This window comes from Suricata suricatta, chromosome 2 (genome assembly GCF_006229205.1).
Source record: "Suricata suricatta isolate VVHF042 chromosome 2, meerkat_22Aug2017_6uvM2_HiC, whole genome shotgun sequence".
Taxonomy (NCBI): Eukaryota; Metazoa; Chordata; class Mammalia; order Carnivora; family Herpestidae; genus Suricata; species Suricata suricatta.
The window spans coordinates 39499623-39520287 of record NC_043701.1 but is presented as its reverse complement, the minus strand read 5'-3'; the positions used below and the strand labels follow the sequence as shown (position 1 = coordinate 39520287).

General features: G+C 38.6%; 1 protein-coding gene across 3 annotated transcripts in view; it reads left to right on the top strand.

Annotated features, from left to right (window-relative positions):
- The window catches only part of GPR141 (G protein-coupled receptor 141), a 43983-nt gene extending 24185 nt beyond the window's left edge, over positions 1-19798 (top strand). For 2 of the 3 annotated variants that reach the window (XM_029924891.1, XM_029924884.1), the window contains one exon: positions 17132-19798. In XM_029924891.1, the coding sequence (XP_029780751.1) occupies positions 17146-18051 (906 nt within the window). In that variant the 5' untranslated portion in view covers positions 17132-17145 and the 3' untranslated portion in view covers positions 18052-19798. Of the gene's footprint in view, positions 1-9218; positions 9468-17131 lie in introns of those variants that run through there. The other variant, XM_029924898.1, reaches the window with a different exon arrangement.
- Positions 19799-20665: the final 867 nt, after the last annotated feature.

The following is a 20665-nucleotide window of genomic DNA, read 5'->3' as shown; positions in this document are numbered from 1 at the left end:
ACTTTTTGTTGTTGTTGTTATCAGACTTTGATGGCCTCAAAATTTGGGATTTTGAGGGCCATGTATGTGATATATTGCTGGGAGAAATCAGGACACAGAAAAAAATCAGCTTTGTTAGGGAATAGGACGAACAGAGAAATTAGAAGAATAAGTAATAGCCAGGGCTTTAGTACAAATATAGCACCCTAAAGAACAAAAATTACCCTATTTCACTGTTTTATTTGGGATTAATGTCTTTAATACAGATGGTAAAAAAAAATAAAAGCATGTGGATGAAAGTATGATTTCTTGTAGGCCTAAAGTGATAACTTCTATATTCTTTAATGAATTAGTTCTTTTGCTCAGGAAGTCAGTACAAATTAGTTTTCCTTGTTTAAATGGTTCCTTTCTTAAGAATTTCTTTTTTTAATGTTTATTTATTTCAAGAGTGAGAGTGCGTGTGTACATGCATGTGTGGGGGAGAGGCAGATAGAGACTGAGAGAGAGAGACGGGGGGTGGATCCCAAACGGGTCCCATACTATCGCTGTGAGTGTGGAACCCTGATGCAGGTCTTGATCTCACGAACCAAACCATGAGATCATGAATCAAGAGTCAGACACTTAACAAAACTGAGCCACCTAGGTGCTCCTTCTCTTCTTAAGAATTTCTATTTAAGAACAAAGTTTCCATTTTACTTATTTGCTTGTGTCTCATATGTTATAAAAAAAGGACATAAAGTTGCTGAATTTTTGGCTAGATTCTCAACTCAAGCTGTGTATCTAAACATTAAAGTGAAGGTTTCCCTTATGGACTGGAGACTGAAAAAGTGCTTCCCAAGGGACCAAAGGTGTTATGAACATTTATGAGAGCCTAGCTCTATATAAGGTGCCTTAGGTTGTGAGCCTCAATTTTCCATAATGGGTATGATTAAAAGGAACAAGGCCACATCTAAACTATGGGGGTGTCTGATTACAGATGGACCTTCCTAATTATGTATTCTTGACTATGGTTAACATTTGCCTCATTTCTTAAACACATAATAGCTCTCAGCACGGAATGTGGCCAGAAAATATAGATTGAGGTCTGTGAGAAGAATGAAAAGCTGCTTTCAAATCTACAAAAGGGAAAAGCTATGCTTCTTTCCTCTAGTCTAGAGAATATGGTCTAAAATAGAACCAATAAAAGAGAAATGCAAATATATATCTAACTGTCACCTCCCTTCCCCCTCCAAAATTAAGTAGATTGAGTACACCTCTGAATAAGGACTACAAAGTCTACAGAGAGGTCGTATATTTTCTGATTGATGTCTTCAAGGTTTTAATGAAGAAGACCATGTTGTTCATCAACAAACCTTTCCAAGTTTAGGGTCTGTCCTTTTTGGTTCATGTTGTTCCATTCCCTGACCTTTCCTGTCTTCTCCTTCTCTCCCCTATTCTCTTTTTGTCTTCCAAATCCTTTCCATCCTTCACTTCTATTTCACAAGCAGCCTCAGCATAAAGCTTTCCTGAATTTCCCCTTCTTAGTCTTGAAATGTATTGCTCCTTCTCTCTGGGATGAAATAGATCAATTACATTGAAAGTTGCCACCATTAATAGCTTTATACCTAGTAAGGGAGCTAAGAAGTATTTTTTTAAATGTTTATTTTTGAGAGAAAGAGAGAGACAGCACAAGCAGGGGAGGGGCAGAGAGAGAGGGAGACAGAATCTGATGCAGACTCCAGTTGTCAGCACAGAGCCTGACGTGGGGCTTGAACTCATGAACCACAAGATCATGACCTGAGCCAAAGTCAGCCACTTAACTGACTGAGCCACCCAGGTGCCCCAAGAAGTCTTAAATTCAACAAATATTCAACAAAATATTTAGTGTTTACTATGTACCCAGCATCAGGACAGTAATGGGCTAAATAGCCATGGTCACTGCCCTGTGAGTGATTCTTGCCTAGTGAGGGAAATGGTCAATCAATATACAAAATAACAGGAAGTTTTATAGTTAGACACTGTATTAAGTGTTATATAGAAAGTGAATGGTGACTCAGGATGAAATAGAAGCTTTAGGGAAAAATGAGGGTTAGAATGTCATTTTTGCTAGTTATCCTGGATTTGAAGTAAGTAGAATGAGGACATGCATTCATGGAACTTCTTGGAAAAGCTTCTCATAAGCAAAGGAAACATGATATTTGCCCTAAGCAGGAATGAAATATGAACTAATACTAGAGCCTCATCCAACTAAGTGTGGGCTCTTCTGAGATATCAAGGGTGATAGAGAATATGAAAATACTTTGAGGATATTAAGTTTCAGATGTCCACCAACAGAATGGAATTTGAAGGTACAGTATCTCAAGCCGAGTTCAGATTCATAATACTTTTTTTTTGAGAGACAGAGAGTGCACATACACATGCTCAAGAACACAAGTGGGGAAGAGGCAGAAGAAGAGAAGAGAGAGAGAGAGAGTCTCAAGCAAGATTCATGCCCAGTGCTGACCCTGACATGGGGCTTGGTCTCACAACCATTAGACCATGACCTGAGCCAAAATCTAGAGTTGGATGCTCAACCAACCAAGCCACCCAGGCACCTCCGTAACACTCCGCTATTTTAGGGTTTCCTGATAAGTTTTGTGAGGAACATTATAGAGTCATGAAGAGTAAGATTTACTGTATGTAAATGGGGAGTTTCATCAGATATCTTATCATTTTCCTGTATCTGGGAAGGGTGTGGTATGTAGCACAATTTGTACTTGAATAGGTCCCCACAGATCTGGGTGGTTCTGACATCACAGACCCAGAGTTTCTGCTAAAATGAAGATTTCCTTCTCCTGGTAATAATGCAAACATTAAAATTGTGGCCACCTGTACTAGTGCCATAGGGCTATCATAAAAAATTAACATAAACTTGGTGGCTTAACCCAACAGAAGTTTATCCTCTCCAGATATCTGGAGCTAAACATCTGAAATCAAGGTGCCAGCGTGGTTATACTCCCTCTGAGGGCTCTAAAGGAGAATCCTTCCTTGCCTCTTCCAGCTTCTTATTGACTCCAGGCACTTCTTCACTATGGCTACGTATTTTCAATCTCTGCCTCTGTCTTCACATGGCCTTCTCCTCTTCTGTCTCTCCACTGTGTGTCTTTTTTAAGGATACTTGTCTTTGGGTTTAGAGCTCACATGGATAAACCAGGATAATCTCATTTTGAGATCCTCAATTACATATACAAAATTCTTTTACTAAATAAGATCACATTCATAGGTTTAGGGGATCAAGACTTGGATATATATCTTTGGGGGCTGGCCATATGCAATCCTACTATACCATCCCACTCAGAAAATATGGGAAAGACAAGACATTCCTACTCTCATTGTACATGGCAGTTGTAGCCATAAATAAATGAATACAGAAAATTAACAGTAATACTGAGATGAAAAAAACACCATATAGGGGAAAATATTTAAGCCAAGTCAATGACACAGGTTTGAGATCTTAGTGAATTCTGCCTTTCCCCTTTAGCCAGTCTTGGAACTTTAAGGTCTAAGTCTTTTTTTAATATTCTATTTTAAGGCTTTTCAGGACTGAGGTTAATTCTATGGCCAGAATCCAGAGAAACTGATTTGGTAGAAGGTACCTTTAAGAAAATGAAGAGTGAACCAGAAAGCCTGAAAGAAATGTCTTTGGCTGCTTGGTAACCAGGACTATTACAAAGTAGTTCTGTTGTTCGAGCTTAAGGTGGAAATCTGAGGGCGCTAAGAGATAGAGTAATGCATGACTACAAAAGGCACGTCTTTGTTAAATCACAGGATCTCAATATTGGTCATCTTATTTGACTTTCAGACGCAGTGATGAGTTTTCTGTACAACAATCTGCCAAGAAGCTTTCTGATCCATATTTAGATGTCTGGTGACTCTTCCTTCACCAGCGTTAATAAAGTGGATTTTACCCTCTGTTTATTAATAGACAAACTGGCCTTTATCTTCTTGTATAAAGGACCAAAATGATCCTAGCGACTTAGTTGCTCTCCTTAAAAATATTAAGACTTGGGGTGCGTGGGTGGTCTGTGAGAGAAGTATCTGACTCTTGATCTCGGCTCAGGTCGTGATCTCACAGTTTGTGACATCAATCAAGCCACACATCTGGCTCTGCACTGGTGGTACAAGACATGCTTGGGATTCTCTTTGTCCTTCTCTGCCATGTGTGTTCTCTCTCGCGCTCTCTCTCTCGCTCTCTCTCAAAATAAATAAACTTATAAAATGTTTTTAAAAATATTGAAATGTGTCCTTTGCCACACATATTTGAGAGTCATGAGTTACTGTTGTAAGAAGGGTCTAAATTGTCTAATATTAGAGTTCACCTTGGCCATGGTTAGAATGTGCAGCTCAGAGGCAGCTGGGTAGCAAAACAGGAACAAAGAAGCTGAGGATTAAACATGAAACTGAGGAAATTAGTGGCATCGCCTACTCTGGGGATTTCAGCAGGATACTGTTTCAGCCCCTGTGAGATAGGGCAGGGAATAAACTTTGAAAGGAAGTGGTAAGGAAATAAGAGCATAAGGCAAACCTTGACTCCTTCCAGGGATTCTATTAGAAATAATTAGAGGATGAGGAGAAGCAGGAACAGCCCTTGGAAACAGGGGCCCCAGAAATAATAGAGGAGGTAGGACCACTAGTATTACTGTTAGTTTTCTGTATTCGTTTATTTATGGCTACAACTGCCATGTATAAAGAGCTTTGTAGTCAAGCTGAACCACCATCTGAAGAGCTGGCTGGTCCGGGGAGGGTCACTGATCTGAAAGCTACAACTAAATTAATGGGGAGGCATGGAGTGAAAGAAAGGAGTGCCAGAACATGGAGAAACAGATGGGTCTCAGGGAGGCTCAGGATTGAGGGAGGCTGGGAAGTCAATCAGGAACCAGGCGGTCAGAGGGAAGACGTGGCATGATTGGAGCCTGGCACTCCCAGGGAAGGGTTGTGTCCCAGCTCTTCATGCAGGGATTCCGGGGCCACACAGCAGGAGACACGTGCAGGTGTAGCCCCTTGTGCCCGACAATGGTTACACATGGACTTCCCTGGGCTCGATCTGTCCGGGGTCGAGCAGCTTAAGGGCAGGGTGGTTAAGGACATAGTTCAGAAAGTAAAAAGGAATTCGGGAAAACATTCAGGAGTCTAACTTTAGGACAAACTAAATTTTGGTGATTAAATTTTCATGAGTTTTTTTATTGCAATCTTATGAACTGCTTCTCAAATATTTATTGACTTTAGAGAATGTTGACTGGACCTATTTTTATTACTTCTCCAAGTCTCTTGCTAGTATTCAAATTAATTGCCCTTAAATACCTTGGTCACAAGACATAAACAAGCACAGTGGAGAAACAAGGATCAACTGTCTAGGAGATTCCCCAACTCAGAGGAGAGCAAGGATGCAGCAGAGATAGAATACCTACTTTTTTGTCCAGGAGGATTTTGTACTGCTACAACCCAGTGAAGTGACACTCAGCATTTGGGCTCTAGTGCTGCCACTTGTTAGCTGAGTGACCTTGGAAAAGTTGCTTAATTTTCTTGAGTCTCAATTTCTGATCTGATACTTGGGATAGAAAATACCCATGCCCTAGACTTCTCTGGAGGATTAAATAATATATGTAAAATTTCCATCATGCTCTCAGAAATGGAGGCAGGGTATCTATCATTACCAATACACTGTGTTGAACAGACACACCTATTGTTGATAAGAAAGCATAAATTCAGAGGCACCTGGGACTAAAGTGAGGAGGGTGAGCCTTCGCTAATTTCTGGCTAAACTGTCTGGCTAATCTCTCAGCAGCTTTGGCCTGAGGAAGGTTTTTCCGCTCTGAGTAAGCTTATACTTCCCATTCACCTTGAAACTATGGTCCCTTCCTACCACAGATTGTTGGTTAATTCCCAAATGAAATGCCACCTTTCCCTTAATGAAGAGGTTCAACATCCTTTTTGTAATTTTCCATTCCTGGTCCTCCTAGGTGTTCTTCTGGCGTTGCATCTTGACTTGTTGGCAGATGATACTGGGCTCAGATCAAGGATTTCCCAGAGCTCTATTTAGATATGAAGGGAAGCCATGGTTTGAACAGAAGAATACCTCTAGAACTTCTGACAGTTTTCTTTCACTGTTGGCTTTGCTCGTTGAGGTCTGAGAGTGTAATGTGGGGCCAGAATTCATAGCATATTTTAGTACCTATAGTCCTACGGATGTGTGCAAAGCTCTCCCCAGGAATGAAAGGACCTCAGAGACTTCTCCTTATTTGGAGAGAACATAGGTGGTAAATAGTGTGCTAAGGTAGCTCACAAAGCAGTGTAGCTCTTGCTCTGAACAATGCCTCTGAGTTTCAGCCTCAAGGGGTTCTGACATCAGCTTTCACTTCCCTTATGGGTAACCAGAAGTTGGAAGTCAGGAACAGTGTTTAACAACTCAATTAACTGGAGAAATAATACCTCAAACCCAGAATGTTATTGTTGGTTGGAATTGATTTTTTTGATTAGTGAGACTGCAGATCTAACTTTATTTGACACTGCCTGAGGAAGCATTTTTTACAATTTTGGTTGAAGACCAAGGAGACTCCTTTCAAATTTCAGAAATAGAATATAGTTAAAGGATGAGGACTGTGAGAGAAGGCAAACACACACACAGAAATGCAGGGGGGGTTTCTATATATTACTTAGGCATACAATTCACTCAGATGGATTTCTGTAGACTTGACATTTATGTTTTGTTGTTTTCCACGTGCCTTTTTTCCACACTGCCTCTGGTATTTTCAGACAAAATTTTTTTTAGCTACCCTGAGGTTATCCTTAATGTGGAGCTTTCATTCCGGAGCCTTTTCTCAAAATATTTTGGATAAAATTCTGCTTGATTTTCCCAGAGTGATTTAAAAAAAATTTTTTTAATGTCCATTTATTTTTGAAAGAGACATAGCATGAGTGGGGGAGGAGCAGAGAGAGAGGGAGACACAGAATCCAAAGCAGGCTCCAAGCTGCCAACACAGAGCCCAATGCGGGGCTCGAACTCACGACCATGAGATCATGACCTGAGCCAAAGTCGGACACACAACCGACAGAGCCACTTAGGCGCCCCATTCCCAGAGTGGTTAAAGTGAACGCTCCTATTTTTTTTCAATGAACATAACAAAACGTGATTTGTTCCAAGGATACCTCACAGGCAGGGATGCTGTTTGTCCACCAACAACATTTTCTCACTGTTCTGCCTCTTCTACCTGGGCAGAACATTTATCCTGGCTCCTAACTGATGTCCTTGAAGAGGGATCCGTGGGGGAGGGCTTCAATCGTGGTTCTGCCACTCAGGAGCTGCCTTTCATGTCTCTGGGCCCCTGGAGTCTTTCCATAGTGGTCACGTGTCATGAAATCAGTTCTGGACCAGAACAGGAACCTGAGGTTTAGATACTATGTTAGGTTAATGAAAGTCCCTGTGTGGCTGCAGTGTCTCCATCAGTCTAAAGGTGTGCTAGCAACAGTGATCTCTAGATTTCACTCTGATGCTATGATTTTGTGACGCTGTCTTCTGATCCCTGGCACAGGTGTCCCTCTGGCCCTGGTGACACAGTGGTAAATCACTCATCTTTTGTGGATCCTTCATTTCTGGGGGCAAGTACGGGTATGAAACATGAAAAGGAAAAAGTGAGACAATCAATGGTGATAAGTGTTCTGGAGAACATGACTGGGGTAGGGCTTGTTCTCTCATATTGAATGGATCCGCCCACAGGTCCATCTGTTCAGAGTGCAGTAGGAGGAAGTGAATCCAGGGATGAAGTGGGAAGCAGAGGAATGAAGTGTAAGGTCAAAGGGACCTGAGCTATTTGTCTAACCAGGACTCTAAGTTACACTTCTCTTCTCGGATTCCAACAAGAAGGCAGTAAGTTGCTTAGCACCACTGGTTCTGTCAAAATTCTTTATCTTGTCAATGATTCTCTCTCTCCTTCTCATTATCAGAGGTTCGCAGTAGTGGGGTAAGGCCCACATCTGGCTCTGTGCTGAGTGTGGAGCCTGGTTAAAATTCTCTCTCTCTCCCTCTCTCCCTCTCTCTCTCTCTCTCTCTCTCTCTCAAATTAGATCAAATAAATGTTAAATAAAAAGGTATATAATTCAGTGGGTTTTAGTATGTTCACAGAAATGCACAGAATTCTTCTTTTTAGTAAGTAGAGGAAGGAACAATATATGATTTCGGATGTGTCTGGACTAATTCTCTTTTTTAGATTTGTCAACTTTGTGGCACCTGGGTGGCTCAGTCAGTTGAACAGCCAACTTCAGCTCAGGTCATGACCCCACAGTTCGTGGGTTTGAGCCCTGCGTCAGGCTCTGTGCTGACAGCTAGCTCAGAGCCTGGAGCCTGTCTTCAGATTCTGTAGCTCCCTCTCTCTCTCTCTCTGACCCTCTCCTGCTCATGCTGCCTCTCTCTCTCTCTCTCAAAAATAAATAAAAACATTAAAAAATTTTTAAATTTGTCAACTTACCAGGTTTTCTTTTCTGTTTTATTAATTTCCCTCCCTTCCTTTGCTGAGATTTATTGGCTTCACTGAATTTCATTTTTCCTTCTTATAATTTGTAAGGCATACCAACTTGTATTCACCAAGTGACCATTCTTAAATTTCATCAAAAGTTTAAACTTATAGTTTTGGTTTCTCTGCAGTTAAATTCTACCTTTAATCCTTCCCCAATAAAACAAGAATCTTAACATATAACTTTTCCCTTTTATTTTCACCACCCCCACCACACTGAAACCATTATTTTAGTTTTGTGTGGTAACTGTAGATTTCACTGGGTTTCACTTATGTTTTGGCTCACTATTTTTGGTATGCCATACATCCTTTTTCATTTTTCTGGAATACACATTAATAACTCAGGAAAGATGTGAGAGAGGTATACTTTCTGAGTGTTCATGTATCAGGAAATGCTTCCCTCTTCTCTTCTGAATCCAGATTTGGTTGCAAACAGAATTCTAAATTCAAAACCATCTTTCAAACTGTTCAGATTTCCCCACCCCCTCCAGCATTTAATATATCAAAAGTCTAATGCTGGTTTGTTTCTAATTTTTTTTATAGATTATCTGTTTTGTTTTCTCTCTGGGAACTTTTAGGATGTTTGGTTCCATTCACTCAATAATTATTTAATAAGAAGCTATTATATGCAAAGCACTGCTCCAGATGCTAGTAAAGAAGTGAACAAAACAGAATTCTTTGTCCTTAAAGACCTTGCATTCTAGTGGAGGCAATAAGAAGACAAACAAACAAAACTTATGGTGCATCAGTGATAAATGCTGTGGAAAGTAATAAAGTAGAAAAAGGAGATGAGGTGAGCTGTGTGAAACTGGAGTGTTGACATACTAAACATGAATGCAAGGAAGTGAATTACTGAGATGACCTTTGGCCAGAGACATGAAGCAGGTAAAGGAGAGATCAAGCTGTGCAGATATCTGGGAAGAATACTCCTGAAGAGGAAACTTCATGTGCAAAGGCCCTGAGGTGAGAATATTCCAGTGAAGATTGAGAAAAAGTAAGGACTTATTATGCTTAGTTAGAATATACTAATGAAAGTGATAGTTGTAGGACATAAGATCAGAGAGAGAATATGGGGGAGGTGAGCTTAAATTCTGTAGGGCCTAATAGACCATTTTCCAAATTTTGATTTGACTCTGAGTAAAATAAGAAGCCATGAGAAAATTGTGATAAGAATGACACAGAAAGAGCATGCTGGTTGCTGAGTTGAGAATAGACAATAGGGGAGACAAGAGTCAAAGAAGGAGAATTCATGGATGTGTCTTATATTCCTAGGGAAAGGTGATGCAACTTGAATCACAGTTGTAGCAATGTAGGTGGTGAAGAGTAGACATATTTTAGATTCTACTTTTCATAACTTTAACTTAGAAATAATTTTTTAGGATTTTATTTTTAAGTAATCTCTACACACAACATGGGGCTTGAACTCACAATTTCCGAGATCAAGAATTGCATGCTCCACCAACTGAACCAGCCCGGTGTCCCTAACTTAGAAATAATTTTATTGATACCTATAAAAGCATAAGAATGGTAGAAAAGACTCCAATATACCCTGCACACAGATTCCCCAATTGTAATATTTATCACATTTGTTTTTCACTTTATATACATATATATCTATGTGTGCATATGTGTATGTGTATCTATAATACATACATATATATTATTATGACTTTTTGATCTATTTGAGAGTAAGTTGAAGACAGGATGCCTTTAATATACAGTGTATATTTCCCAAGAACATGATATTCTCTTGTATAATGACATCGAACGATCAAAGTCAGGAAAAAAATTGATGCAGTGTTATTATTTAATCTATAGACTGTTCATGTTTTGCCAATTGTGTCAGTAATGTCCTTTATAGAAAAACATCTGGTCCAGGAGATTACTTTTAAGGAGGCAGGATTTGGTTGGTTAAGGAGTATAGGTGAATTTGAGGAGAAAAAGAAGAATCAAGGATGACTCTCAGGTTTTTCACTCAAACAACTGGAGAATGTAATTGCTATTACCTGAGTCTGGGAGGGTATCATGTGTGTTTGGGAGATGGGGAGGAAGAGCCCAGAATTTCAGCTTTAGCTATACTAAATTTGAGATGTTTGTTAGACATCTAAGTGGATATGTGAGTTTGTCTTCTGCAATTTGAAATTCCATCCTGATGTGTCTAGTGTGAGTCTTTTCTACTAATTCAGCTCAGCACTGGGTGGATCCTTCAACATAAAGATATCACCTTTTTTACATGTGCGGAATGTTCTTTAACTATTTATCTGAACGTTTCATTCCACTCTGCTATTTCCAGATGATGCTGGAACTTCTATATTTGCCCTAGGCATTTCTTAGTTTGTTTTTTTTTTTTTAAGAGAGAGAGAGGGAGGAGAGAGAGAGAAGCTGAAGTAGGCTCCACACATAGCATGGAGCCCAACATGAGGCTCAGTCCTATGGCCCTGGGATCACAACTCCAGCTGAAATCAAGAGTTGGATGCTCAACTGACTGAGCCACCCACATACCCCTCTTAGAGTTTCTTTTAAATCTCCTCTCTTGGCCTTTTTGTGTTGTTCCAGCTGTGGGAATCCTTCTGAACATTCTTACAAGCTCACTAATTGTGTTGGTTCAGTACATCTTTTATTCAATAACAACTATAATTGAATTTCACATCATTCTCTTCTCTTTGACAGCATCAATTACATGTAAAGTAACTTTTTCCTCTTTCCTCTTTTAGAAAACTAACTAGACTCTCAGTTCTTTTGCCTGAGGGGTTTAATGTTTTCTTACTGTGGCATTTGTTCTCTTAAAATATTCAGTGACTGTTCCTGTCCTTTTATCGTTCATTTGATATGAAGATGTCACTATTTGCTAATGGACATATACCAGGCACACGAAGTTTTCTCCAACCTCAGAGTCTTCAATTCTGTGTAGTTTGGGTGCAAAAAATTCCCCTAGGTGGTACCAACTTGCACCAATTTTATGATATTTAAACTTGATCGGCATAATAGTCTGCTAATCGTATCACTCTTTTTGTCTTGCCCTCCTCCAATCTTTTCTCCATTCTGTTGCCAAAAACCAGCTTCCAGAATTGAAATACTGAATGCATTTTATCATAATTTTCAGGATAAAAAAGGAAATCTTCAGAGGTGGCAACATGAGGGCAACATGATGGCGCCTCATCTACAGATATTTACCTGTATCCTACTTATTCACCTACGGTTCTAGGCAAATCAAACCACAGGCAACTCTCTGAATGTGCATCCATGCTTTCTCTCAGACTCTTGTCTACTCTGGGGTGCTCTACCTCTTCTTCTCTGCATCTGGAACTTCAAAACATCCTTCAAGATGCATCACCTGTTTTACATCTGTGCCCAAGAATTACTCTATTGCCACTACATTCTAATGCTTTCAGTCTCCACTGGGTTAATTACTCCCCTTTTTGAATGCTTGTGGCATTTTTAAGTATACTTATAGGTATTATAAATAATTTATGTACCTCTTTCTCCCCTATCAGGTAGAAAGAGATTTAAATGCAGAGATGTGTTTTATTCACTTCAGAATCTTCACTATGTACTTATACATAAGATACGTCAATGCAATGCTATTGGTTAATCTGTAGACTGTGGCAGGGAGTCCCTTAATGAAATGAAAAATTCCAAGTTGATTATAGCCACTTTTCTGTTTAGAAAGAAGAGGATCTGGGACCTGAGGTCTATGAACTCATGAGGATATGGGCTAATTAATGCCATTTTGTAAGACTCCAACAATTTTTTAGAACTCTCACTTTTTAGATTGGTCTCTGATGTTGGCTTTACCATGGATTCCTTATAAAACAGTCATAAAAGCCACTTCCATGTCTCACTTTTGATATTAAAGTAGTCCTTGGGCCATAGGTAATGACCAATGAGGTCCAAGCAAGTTTGTGGGTAGGGAAATGCCAAGACACAAGGGAATTAGCCCCCAGCCAAACCACAGGGTAAGCCCAGGGTTCTGCTGTGCGTAGGTTGAGGTCAGAACAGAACAATGAGGAAATCACCCAGCCAGAGCAGGGGAATCCTGGTACTCTAGTGGCAGAGAAGCTAGATGCAGAACAATAAAAGGCCAGTGGCAGGGTTCTAGCATGGCATGCTAAGAAGTTTATATACCTCCAAGAGACAATGGGAGGCCAGGAGAAGTTTTTTAAAAAGAGATATAAAACCATTTACCCTACAACTTAGACTTCAGTTTCAGTCTCCAGCTGTACATTTGGGGTCTGTGGAGAGAAGAAATGTCCTGGAGGTTTAAAAGAGAACATTCTAAGAATGGCATGAAGGTCTGTAAGTCCAGGGCACAGGATGAGGAAATGGGGGGCAGGGAGAGGGTCACAACAGGAGGTACACCTTGAAACATAAGTTGGGGTCAGATTGCAAAAGGCTTTTCTGGCACGGTAGATGTCAGACTTCATTCTTTTCACTAACAGGAACAAAAGAAGGATTTTAAAGAGGGGTCTGGAAGAGGGCAGAGGGAAACTGGGTTTGGGGCCAGGATTCTTGCTGAGCATCAGGGTCAGTCACAGAAAAGGAAGAGATCCCTGCCAAGGTAAGGTGGCTCAGAGAGAAACGGAGACAATCTTACTCCCTTCAGAGGCTGCTCTGGGACTATAGTTTACTTCTGGGATCTTGACAGTAGTTACCGGATTAGATCCAAATGGGCCCTATCAAGAATATGTTTAATGAAGTCAAAGCAGTTTTTACCATTATTTCAGTCACTTAATTAACAATTTGTACCTAATATTTAAAAAATAATCATGTTACTTCTGAAAGAAATCCAATATCAAAAATAGGTACACAAATGACCAAGATAAAGAATCAAACTAGGAATTAATAAAGCAGTGAAGAAAAAATAAGGCACCTAAGTAAAGCATTTTGAGAAAGCAGCTGAGACTGTCTAAGGGGCAGGAAGGAGTCCTGAAGGAAATGGAATCTGAGTTTAGATCTCAAGGTTACACAAAGGGGATTGAATAGGAGGATAGAATATTTCGAGAAGAGGAAAAACAATGAAGATATATGGATGAGATCTCTAAATAGCATCGGCAAATAAATGTTGTAGATGCTGTTCAAAGAAATTTCCTGACTCCTTGTACTAGTAATGGATTATCTCCATGGAAGTGTAACTATATCTCCTACCATTATTCAGATCTTTTTTTTAATGTTTATTTTTGAGAGAGAGAGAGAGAATGGGCAGGGCAGGGTAGGGGGCAGTGAAAGAGGGAAACAAAGAATCTGAAGCAGGCATTACACTGTCAGCACAAAGCCAGATGTGGGGCTCAAACCCATGAATCATGAAAAAAAATAAAAAATAAAGATAAAAATAAAAATAAAAAGCCCATGAATCATGAGATCATGACTTGAGACCAACCAACTGAGCTACCCAAACACCTCACCTTCCTTCCGGTCTTAAAGAGGTTGGCTGCACTCTTTAGCCACAGTTCGTATTATATTAAGCAATCAACTGAGCAAATAAAGACATTTGTATAATTTCTAGGTCTAAAGACTTTGACACTAGGAAAATAAGTATACTCTCTGAGCCATTAAATTCACACCTAGGTAAATTTCCAACAGAATGCATACTTATTTTTACAAAAGATATTTATAAGAATGTTCAGAGTAACATAATTTATTTATTTTTTTAATGTTTTATTTATTTTTGATACAGAGAGAGACAGAGCATGAGAGAGGGAGGGGCAGAGAGAGAAGGAGACACAGAATCTGAAGCAGGCTCCAGGCTCTGAGCTAGCCGTCAGCACAGAGCCCGATGCGGGGCTCGAACCCACGAACGTGAGATCTGACCTGAGCCGAAGCCGGAGGCTTAACCGACTGAGCCACCCAGGCGCCCCCAGAGTAACATAATTTATAATAGCCTTATGACTGGAAATAATACTATTATCCATCAACAATATATAACATTGTAATATACCACAAAAAGAATGAACTAAAACTATACATATGAATGAATCTCAAAGCATAATGTTGAGTGAATGAAGCTAGATATGCACAAACAAAGGACATTAAACTCATATAAAATTCATGGGGCACCTGGGTGGCTCAGTTGGTTAAGCATCTGACTTCGGCTCAGGTCATTATCTTGCAATTTGTGAGTTCGAGTCCCACATCGGGCACTGTGCTCACAGCTCATAGCCTGGAACATGGTTCAGATTCTGTGTCTCCCTCTCTCTCTGCTCCTCCCTTGCTGATGCTCTGTCTCTTTCTCTCTCAAAAATAAATGAACATAAAAAAAAAGAGCACATGTCTCTTCTGTAATACTTTACAAAGTATCTTGTAATGTCTGGGAACGAGGGAACAAAGATCATAGCAGTTTATAAATAAGAAAGAATGAATATTTGAGACAGTATATGACTGATTATACTTTCTTCTTTCAGAAATCAGTCTAGATTCTAGATCAATAGCTGAAGAAAATGATGGACAGATCTTATGGTGACACATTCACCATGAATTCAGATATAAACACAATATAATTAAATGTTTACTTGAAGGAACTACTTTTCAAAGGGAAGAATAGAAGGGAAATACAGAGATTACACAGCACATAGAACAAGTATAACATAAAGCAATCTTTTAAGTGGGTCCCATGGAAATTCTATTCTATGCCCACAAAAGCAGAGGTTCCTGGGGTCAGGTTATTACTATTATTTTTAAAAATTAGTTTTATTGAGGTATAAGTTATATGCCAGGAAATTCACCAACTTTAAGTGTGCAATTTGCTGAGCTTTGACGAATAACTAGAGTTGTAACCAACATGATATGAAACATTCCATCCCTCCATAAACTCTCCCAGACCCTTTGAAGTCAATCCTTCCCCTGCTACCTACACCCTGGGCTACACTGACCTTTTGTCTCATTAATTTTGATTTTCTAGGAAAAAAATCGTACAATATGTAGTCTTTTGTGGCTGCCATCTTTCATTTAGTATAGTGTTTAATTTTAAAAATGTTCTCCCCCTTAAAGAAACTTTTTGGCATTTCTCCCCTAATTGTTTTTCCCTCTTTATGACATTTTCATACCATAGATATATTCTTATCTGTGTACGTATGGATATTTGTGTTTTATACATAGAAAGATTATTTTCACACCTCAAGAATAGACTTCTGAGAATAGATGACTTACACATACACCAGTAAAATGCCTTTGTAATTCTTCAGTGGTTCATTTTAACTGCTGGGCAATTCTGATTATATGAAGAGACATCCGTGAAATGAATAAAGATAACTGTAAATGTGTCACAAAGGTCAGGTACTAAGAGTATAGCTCAACTACTTCTCTTTCTCAAATTTGATCCTCAGTCTCCCTGGTGTCAGTAAACAGATCTTTAATCACACAATTGTTCAAGTTAGAAATCTGGGAGTGACTACCGAGATGTTTTTTCCCTGTCATTTCCTCATACACAATCCATTAAATTCTGTCAATTTCACCTTCTAGATTATTTCTTGAATTGGTCTCAAAGGATCAGATTTCGCCATGACCCAGAACACTGTAGACTTGAGAGGATTTCTTTTTTAATTTTTATTTATTCTTCTTTTTTTAATGTTTATTTATTCAGAGAGAGAAAGAGAGAGAATGCGTGTACAAGTGAAGGAGGTGGTGGCAGAGAAAGAGGGAGAGAATCCCAAGAAGGCTCTACTCGGTCAGCACACAGCCTGATGCAGGGTTCAATCTCATGACCCTGGAATCATGAGCTGAGCCAAAATCAAGAGTTGGTTGCTCAACTGACTGAGCCACCCAGGAGCCCCAGGATTTTTTTATTCTTAAAATGGGAAGGCACTGAAGGAATTTAAGTAAGAAAATGAAGTGACGTAATTTGTGTAACTAAAAGGTTACTAATTCTTTCACTTAATAAATAATAAATTAGAATATGGATAATGAGTTAGAAGGAACTAAGACTATTTAGGGAAAGGAACTTTTGAGAAGAAAAGTGATAGTGGTTCTTTTACGAATTTGAAGGTGTGGGAATGGGGAACTGTGAGATATGCTGCATTTTCAGTGGGACCCATGAGAATTTAGCCAAAGCCTCACTGCTAGATTACAACATAACCATGGTAAGAAAAATCACATATACATTCCTATTGCTTATTGCTGCTTTGATGTACTTTATGTTCCTTGGCCAAACTATTAAGTATCCTGAATAAATTATGACTATTTTTGAATCACTTGCTGATGAGTTGGAAGGAATTAGAGAATTAGAATCATAACTTAAAGAAAAAATATTTTGTGCACTTAATGCATCTACCCAACTTTCCTTCCATGCTATAATTTTCCCCCACTGGCTGCTGCGTACTAGTATTCATGTATCAGCCTTAGATGTTCTGCAGTCCATTTTTATGCAAACTGTTTTGACTATGTACATACATACAAGTCTCTGGGGGCTTCTCAATGAGGTCTTTAACCTATTAAAGCTTAAGAATTGATGACTTAACTATCTTTTCAGACTCAAGTATATAGATATGCATATGACACAGTCTTACTCTTAAAGCACATACAGTTTACATCACATACACAGATAAATGACAAAGTCATATTGCCAATGCTAGGAAGGAGATATGTACAAAGCTCTGGAAGTTTTGTCCATTATATTCGTGTTTTGTCTCTTCTAGGTGACTTCTGAAATATGGCTGACAACAACACTTCCTCCTGCAGTCCTATATTGACACCTCATTTAACCAGCCTCTACTCCATAGTGCTCATTGGAGGACTGGTGGGAGTCATCTCTATTTTGTTCCTGCTGGTGAAAATGAACACGCGGTCTGTGACTACTACAGCAGTCGTTAACCTGGTGGTGGTCCACACTGTTTTTCTGGTGACAGTGCCTTTTCGCTTGACGTATCTCATCAGGCACATCTGGACGTTTGGGTTGCCCTTCTGCAAATTTGTGAGCGCCATGCTACACATCCACATGTACCTCACATTCCTGTTCTACGTGGTGATCCTGGTCATCAGGTACCTCATCTTCTTCAAGCGCAAGGACAAAGTGGAATTCTACAGAAAACTGCACGCTGTGGCTGCCAGTACTGGCATGTGGCTGCTGGTGATTGTCATTGTGGTACCCCTCGTTGTTTCTCAGTATGGAAATAATGAGATGTATGATGAGAAACACTGTTTTAGATTCCACAAAGAACTTGCTCGTGTGCATGTGCAAGTTATCAACTATATGATCGTCACTATTGTCATAGCCATCGCAGTGATTCTCTTGGTCTTCCAGATCTTCATCATTATGTCAATGGTGCGGAAGCTACGCCACTCCTTACTGTCCCACCAGGAGTTCTGGGCCCAGCTGAAAAACCTTTTTTTTATAGGAGTCATCCTTGTTTGCTTCCTTCCCTACCAGTTCTTTAGGATCTATTACTTGTACACGGTGGCACAGTCAAGTGACTGTAATAACACGGTTGCATTTTATAATGAAATCTTCTTGAGTGTAACAGCAATTAGCTGCTTTGATTTGCTGCTCTTTGTTCTTGGGGGAAGCCATTGCAGGCAAAAGATAATTGACCTATGGAATTGCCTTTTGTGCCGCTAGCCACAAACTACGGTATTCAGAATTCCTTTATATTGAAAGTAAAAATGGGCACAGAGAGGCAGCAAGTGTTATTTAATTACTTGATTAAAACCATGTCTTGATGCAGCCAAACAAAAAGAGTATAAGATGTCAGAGCATTCATTCCAGTTCTTATTTAATCCCTGTCGTCTCTAAATGATATATATAGAAAGACTAGTGATGTTCAGTCTACTCGGACCTGCACTATAGCATTATTTTCTAGTATAAAATGTCTACTTAGCCCATGTAGGCACCATAGGTTTAATGGTTTCTGAGTTTCACCAGCTTATTTTGGTTTCGTCAGTTTGAAACATGGTCTTTTTCAGGCTTTGGACAGGATTCAGCCCTCTGGTTATTTTCATTCCACTTAACCTTAGGTAAATTAATCCTGGCAATGAATCAGCCCCAAAAACACAAATTCTACTTGGCTAACCAGATAAGATGTCCGTTCAATTTCCACCCTGACAAATAACAGATAAGGGGAGAGAACAGTAAGACAGTAAGACACTTTTCTAGATTATTGATGGGAAGTCACTTATCTGGCAATCAAGAGAAACACAACTCCTTGAAGCCTTCTGCTATAACAAGGCTATCTAGATTGTGTCTTGAAAAGTCAAGTTTAAGAACATGGGACCAACATCCTCAATAAATCCAAAAGTCATTCAGAAGCTTACTAAACATATATAAATGAGGGTGAAACTATAAGTTAAATAATATTCCTCACCAATATGCTGGTGAGCATTAAAATGAGTTCCCTTAAATTTTTTCCCTTTCTGTTTTTTGAAAAAAACTCTAGGTATCTTGGGCCACAGGTAATTTAGATTTCCCTTGGAAACAGAAAGTTATACCTTTTAAAGTGCCCGTCTACCCTTAAAGTTACAAGGCTTTAAATGAAAACAATATTCTTAAAAAAGAACTTTTGAGAAATATAAAGAAAAATTAATTTAGGTGGCAACTGGGTGGCTCAGAAGGTTAGGTCAGACACTTGTCTGACTCCTTGACTTTGGCTCAGGTCACAACCTCATGGTTCCTGAGTTCCAGCCCTACATCAGACTATGCTCACAGCATGGAACTTACTTGGGATCTCTTCTCTCTCTCTGCCCCTCTCCAGCTTATGCTCTCTCAAAATAAACTTTAAAAAAAGGAAAAATTAATTTAGACTATGAGATTAGGCTGCTAAGTTGATACATAGGTTTGTGGGGGTTTTTTCCCTTCTTGCTCATATTTCTGCTATTTCCCTCAAAGTTTCATAATTTTGAAACTTTCCAAGGAACTGATCCAGTTTAATTTCTAATGCTTCAGAAAACCTAAAGTGATTTATGTTAGGAATAGAAGAATAGAATGAATTAAGGTGAATTTTTTTCCCAGCAAAATCAATGTTCAGAATTTAAAGATTTCTCTTAATTTGTTATACTCTATGGATCCACAAATTTATCAGATGAATAAGAAATATCTCTGTGAGTTTCTATGATCACTAAAATTACTGTCATAAAAAATAATTTCGAGGAAGACAAAGCAACAACATGCTGTATAGATGACTTGTTACCAAAATATTCCTGTTTTAAAATTTCTTTTATCTGTCCTTTTTTAAAAGTTATATTTCCTTTATTTCTTATTTGCCTTCTTTTACCATTTTTCTTAGGTTTTTTCCCTTCACATTTTGACTCATAACAGTTGTAAGAAAATTTCTAAGATCCATAAAAGTTTTAAGAATATCTGTTACACCCATAAAATTTGTAAGAAAATAATTAGTAAAATATAACAGAATAAACAGTATAGAATAATACAAATAGTAAAATATTAAAATTTAAAATTATTTATGGAAATTACATCAAATTTCTTTTCTTATAAACCTATGTCTTACTATCATAATATCTGTTAGCTTGCAAAATGTGTTATAACCTCTTTCATGTTTTTAATATGTTAAGCTTACGCATTATGCTTTTCCCTATATTATTATATATCATAATAAGTGGCCTATTTCTGTGGACCTATATGAAATATTGCCCAAAATATAAATGCAATATTCCATAATATAAAATAATTTATTTATCAATATTTAGAAAATAAGTAGACATTTCAATTTGTCTGTTTGTTGTCTCTAATTACTACATAAATGAATCTCATACAGGACTGGAGAAATTACTGGCCTCTCTGGCCATTTCTGAATATCCAAATTATAAGAGTGTACTACTGGCATTTTGTGGCTGGGGTCAGAGACATCTTGCCTTGCACACAACTGTCTGCATAATAAATAATTATCAGGTTTTGCTGTGTATTTGAATGTTCTTCCAGACATTTATGAAGGGAAACATATGCACATAATAATTAGAGCAGTTAGTCAGGTTTTATTCCATTTTCATAAGTATATAGTATTTCTTGGTGTGGTTTTAATTTTCTGAATTTTCCAGAAACGTAGCTGCCATGGATATTGAGGAAAGATCTTATTATGTTTTCCTCAGAATTTTACCAAGAGTTGTTCATTCCTTTGGAAAATCACATTATCAATGGCAACACCATCTATGGCATTAAAATACAACGGAACAAACCTGCAAACAATGTTTGTAGCTGTTGTACTCAGGTAGATACTAGATAT